The sequence below is a fragment of the Limulus polyphemus genome, unplaced genomic scaffold, assembly GCF_000517525.1.
Source record: "Limulus polyphemus unplaced genomic scaffold, Limulus_polyphemus-2.1.2 Scaffold9332, whole genome shotgun sequence".
In the NCBI taxonomy this organism is placed as follows: domain Eukaryota; kingdom Metazoa; phylum Arthropoda; class Merostomata; order Xiphosura; family Limulidae; genus Limulus; species Limulus polyphemus.
The window spans coordinates 11,922-17,638 of record NW_013674942.1 but is presented as its reverse complement, the minus strand read 5'-3'; the positions used below and the strand labels follow the sequence as shown (position 1 = coordinate 17,638).

Sequence of the window (5,717 nt, the reverse complement as noted above, 5' to 3'; positions counted from 1 at the left end):
CCAGAAATGTTAGCCAACCTGTAGTTAATAAAGCATTCTAGCCTTTAGTAAGATCCAGAAATGTTAGCCAACCTGTAGTTAATAAAGCATTCTAGCCTTTAGTAAGATCCAGAAATGTTAGCCAACCTGTAGTTAATAAAAGCATTCTAGCCTTTAGTAACATCCAGAAATGTTAACCAAACTGTAGTTAATAAAGCATTATAGCCTTTAGTAAGATCCAGAAATGTTAGCCAGCTTGTAGTTAATTTTTCAGAAGAATTGGAATTTTAATAACATTGAAAGATGTACAATAAAGAAAATTGTTTTAAGAATATAACACCAAAATAGAAAATCAGTTTGTTTTTATATCAGCATTATGTTTTTATAATGATTTTATTTTATTATATATTTTATCTGTTAAATAAAGGTTCTTTGTCAAGACACAAATAATCTGAGTAATATTAAAACAAGAATTTCTGTTTAAGGTACAATAAAAACTAACTGTACATATAAATCAAGAAATAATGATCAACTCTGAGTAACAATTAAAACAACAATTCCTCTTTAAAAGTAATAAACATGGACTTATTAAGTAAAACAGAAACAAAATTTCCTGGAAAACTTGGACCAGAAAGCAAGGAAGACTGGGAGTTGATAGAGTTATGGTAAATACTGCTTTGGAAAAAGATGGGGGAGGAAAGTGATGAGTTGACTAGTAGTAAAAAATGTTATGTGCATAGATTCCTTCTTTACAAACACTAATAACGTTATGTGTAGTGGAGAGAAACGTCTAGGACTAGAACTTGTTTGACAAGTGCTTGTGATGTGCAGCCTTATCATGGTTTCCCATCATTTACTGCAATACAGAATTATTATTGATTATTTAGTTTCTGCACTGTCATGGTGGTGATCCACAGTTGCTAACATTATCCTGTTCTAGTTGTCTCTTCCTTTTATTTTCTGGAAGTTGACATCTCCTGATTGAAAGTTTTAGTATGGTATATAAAACTGGAGTATCCTTTCTTGTTGGATTATGGATTGACTGAAACGGACAGCTGATCAATGCTGTCAAGGAACACAGATCACAAGTGGTGCCACCTACTGGATGAAGAAAGCAAATTACCACTCTGAATCCTTTATGAGTTCAGTTCTTCACTAGTTGATCTACCGGAAAAGGGCACAATAAAGGTAAACACCAGCTAAATAACTGTTTATCACCTACAAGAATTTGTGGGTCGTTGCAGTGTAACTTTTTGTTTATTAAAGATTTTTATTTGTCTAACACATCTAATTGTTATAAATTTATCATCCTCACAAAAACACTCTTGATAGCAAGCCCGTAGCCAGGTCTGGAAGTGGGGGGTTCTTTTGTGTAACTTTCGTGCCCAAGGACGAAAAAAAATCCAAAATATGTAACGGTTCCTTTATTATCACTGCAAATAAACATTTATAGTAAATTACCTCTGATAAATATGAAAATCCTATTTCTGCATGTATGCACAGTGTTAGAAAAGTAATTACATAATGAGAGGCCATCATCAAAGAAAGAAAAAACAATTGTCAATAGGCGAGAGTGTGTGTGGAGGGGTTCGTTCGCACCCCCGAACCCCCCTGACTACGGGCTTGTTGACAGTCGTGCGTGAATCTGCCGTTTTTGTGGGTTTACTTGTCTGAAACTTGTAGAGAAATCGGATTCTTCCATTAATACCACGTGCTAATGAACGCGGTACTGTACAGCATGTTGACAATTTAGTTGCTGAATTTTATAGTTAATATAGGAAATAAATGATGTTGGAAATTGCAAATCAAAAATACGAGTAACACCTTTCACGGAATGCTCTCTTACGCATTGCAGTGAGCTACATAGCAGAATACAAGGCTTAGGAGAAAGATTACCAAGGATATATATATATTGTTGCGTCAGCGAGGTCACGTGACTAGTGTCACGCCACTTCTCTCGAACCTTCGGGAATAGTCGGGAGATTACTAAATATAGGGTAGTCTGGTATATATATAGGAGAGTGACAACGTGACGGAACAAGGTGTGTGTAGGTAGTGAGTAATTGAACTGCAGTCAGAAAGTATTGTTGAAGTTATAGAGCGACTGTTGAAAATAAGTGTATCGGTAAAGTTATATTCAGAAAGAATAAACCAGTTTTATTAAGAAAGGACTTGTGTTGCTAAAGTTTAGTCGGAAAGAAGTTACAGAAAATCAATTAACGACCGGAGACGTAACAATATATATATATATATGGGTGCCATATCTAGTTTGAACGTTAGGGATCCATTGAGGGAACAGAATGTTGGATCCTTTTAGCAGTTTAATCTTGCTCTAGTTAGCTGAGGACTGTAACCTAGAACTGCAGTGGTTTGCCAGTGTCTTCTGTACGTCTATGTTTTACCATGATTATTCTAGACACGAACTGCAGTGGTTTGATGGTAAAACATAGACGTACAGAAGACAGTGGCAAACCACTGCAGTTCGTGTCTAAAATAATCATGGTAAAACATAGACGTACAGAAGACACTGGCAAACCACTGCAGTTCTTATCTTGAATAATCATCGTAAAACACTGTAACCTACAGAAGACAATGGCAAACCACTGCGGTTCTTATCCAGAATAATCATGGTAAAACATAGACGTATAGGTACGGGAAAACAGCTTTTCAAACTTGAGGAAAAATATTTAAAAAACTCAAAGCATAACTGTGACTACAAGAAAAGGAATACTACAATTTTATGTGTACCAAAGATATGCTAACAGCAAGACTGGTTAGACTTGTAGGATAGTTTTCAAGGTAAGAGTGAATTACATACTAAACATGTATTCAGACCAGGTAGACAAATGTTGGGAGCAACTACAAAGAAATCAAATAAAGGAACGTTTTAACTGCATTTGCTTGGAAAATTTTGAATATACAAATTAATGAAACAGTTAGACAATGAAAAGTTAGAAACATGTTTAAATTATGCCAGATGTAAAGAAAAGCCGACTTGCTATCATTCTAATGTTAGGAGTCTCTGGAAAGTTGAAATGAAGACTTATGATATAATGGGAAGTACTGAAACTTGGTTGGATTTAAAGAACAATAAAAGTGGGAATTATTTTGAAATTCCGGATTACAATTTATTGACTAGTGATAGACGTTTTCTTAAGGGGGGGGGGGGGGGCAGTGGATGCCTGTCTGGATTCAAGGCACAAGAGAATATAGTATACACATGAAATTCACAAAAAAAAAGTTTTAAAACAATTTCAGCCCCTCCCCCCATGGTAGAAACGTTGAATCTACGTGCGTTACTACAGTCAGAAGTTTAAAGGGTAAAAAGGTTTTAATTGGCAATCAGTTCTATAGAAGGTCAAAAATTAGATGTACGAGACTCTCTTTATTATTTTTGGTGGGTCAGTAGAGAGTGGGCAGGTACTAGAGAGCTACTCCTATTTTTAAAAGAAATGATAAGAATTGCTTGAAAATTACAGACCAGTAAGTTTCGTTTCTTTAGTGAGAAATATTCTACAGTCTGAATTAAAAAACTTTGCAGAATCACTTAGTGGCATATAATATGACAAGAAAACTCAACACAAAGGGAAATCTTGCCATATTAACCACAAGGATGTCACTTGTTATCTTGATGGTGGAAAGGGTGGACGGTGAGCTTCTGATGAGGTGTCAGAAAGAAGATTGGTAAACACAGTCACATTGGAGGGGGGTTGGGAAATAACTAGTAAATTGGATTGTAAAATGATTGGATCAGAATAAAGAGAAAGTTATTATTAATGGAATCCAATCCATTGTTACTAATGGAGTACCTCAGGTGTCAGTGGTTGGGTCTTTGCTTTTTCTTATATACATTAATGATATTAATGGCAATGGCATTTCTAGGATTCTTTATTTTGGGGAATAGGGGGATATAAAATTTAATATTTTCATGTCAGATGGAGTCTCAGTGTAGAGAATTTGAAAATATTAAAAGACTATATCTAAGATGGGGGTCAGAGCTCTTCAATGGGGATCTGTTCCCCACACCACTTTAAATATAATAAGTGCAAGATAATACGTTCAGATTATTATAATTGGGATTACGTGTTTAATATAGATTGGAACTCATTCAATTGTATAACTGATGAAAATAATATTGGTTTAGTTGTGGATAAGTCACTCAATCCATCGAGGAAGTGGTCTGTTGATAGTAGTAAAGTTAATAGAATTTTATAGCTTACATATTGACTAAAAGTCAAAATAGGTAGTTATATTCCTATAGAAATCACTAGTTAGGTTTCAATTGGAGTACTGTGGACAGTTTTGGTCTCATTATCGATGAGAAGATATTGACTTATTTAAAATGATTCAGAAAACGGCTGTTGGGTTGAGTACAAGAATGAAAGGGTTATCTTAAAGGGATTGGTTAATATCTTGAGAAAAGATAGGCATCTGGTAATTTGGAAAATCGATAAGATATCTGTGTATTATATTAGGGATTGGTTAATATCTTGAGAAAAGATAGGCATCTGGTAATTTGGAAAATCGATAAGATATCTGTGTATTATATTTTCAAGATAAAGAGAATGAGAAGACCTAAGTCTAAGATTTGGAAAAGGCGGGTTATGCTCCATTTAAAAATATATCTAATTTTCTAACAGGATGGTTTACTTAATGAACTTTTCATCAGCAGCAGTGAAGGCCGGCACTTTACGTGACTTTAAAAGATAAATTGATGATTTCCTAAAAAAAACAACAATGGATAGGTTTAAGTTTTTATTTTTTCTCAGAGATGGAAATGCAGAGACAGCCTTGAAGAACCAAATGGTTTATTGTTGTCCATATATTATTTTATATTAAATTACTAAATAAAACTTAACAAAACAAAAATCCCTCATGAAGTCACCTGTTTTTCTTGAAGTTTTTCCCACTTAGGTGCGAAGAAATAGGAAATCCCGCTTCCAGCACCATCTTTTGTGAGTGTTGAGATCATCATTACTACCAGGCAGAGACATGGGTAAAAGGTGGTGATATAGGCCACCTGAAAATTATATTTCATTCAAATCCAACTTGCATGAGAAATGTTTTTATCTTTGCACCATATTACAGTTAAATGTTACTTTTGAAGTACATGAAATCCTTTATTATGATAAATTACAACGGTCCAGAATACATTAAAACTTTTTTCCTGTCAGATAAATTATGTGGAAAAGTAAACCAAATTACAGATGTAAATTCTTCTATACAGTTATAATTCGCAGATAAATATGAACAATCTCTATACATGTTTGTTTAAATGCATTTTTAAGCCTACACATAATGCAGCACCACGATTATAAAATATATACACATTTGAAGAAAATAAAAAATACTTAAGCAAAATTTGACCCACAGTTAAGCCTTTTATATGTGTGTGTGGTAGACGTATATGTCATGTGTTTCTACATTATTGTAAGTAGACCTTATTTCAAGTTATCTTTGTTCTTTTGTTGTTCTCAAAAATACCTGTTACTGCCTGGGGAAAACATTGCTTAGTACAATGCTTTGTGTAAGGATATGAATAGTAGTCCTTCAACGACTGTTCAGGTGACATCTAGATATTACAGCCACACCCATTAATTATAGTATTTTGGCACTTGTATATAAAGTTCAAATCATAAATAGCATTCAACGTTAAACTGGTATACAATTAAAAACATTTTATTGAGGCCTATCTATGCCCTTCAAAAAGTTGATGACTCTACATGTTTCGACGTTAC

The 5,717-nt window shown here is 34.0% G+C and overlaps 1 protein-coding gene across 1 annotated transcript in view; it reads right to left on the bottom strand.

The window, feature by feature from the left end:
- The window catches only part of LOC111083387 (sodium-dependent serotonin transporter-like), a gene marked incomplete at its 3' end in the record, with an annotated part of 17,842 nt that overhangs the window by 1,250 nt on the left and 10,875 nt on the right, over positions 1-5,717 (bottom strand). Inside the window, exon 5 of the mRNA XM_022379885.1 lies at positions 4,865-4,999. Within this exon, the coding sequence (XP_022235593.1) occupies positions 4,865-4,999 (135 nt within the window). The remainder of the gene's footprint in view (positions 1-4,864; positions 5,000-5,717) is intronic.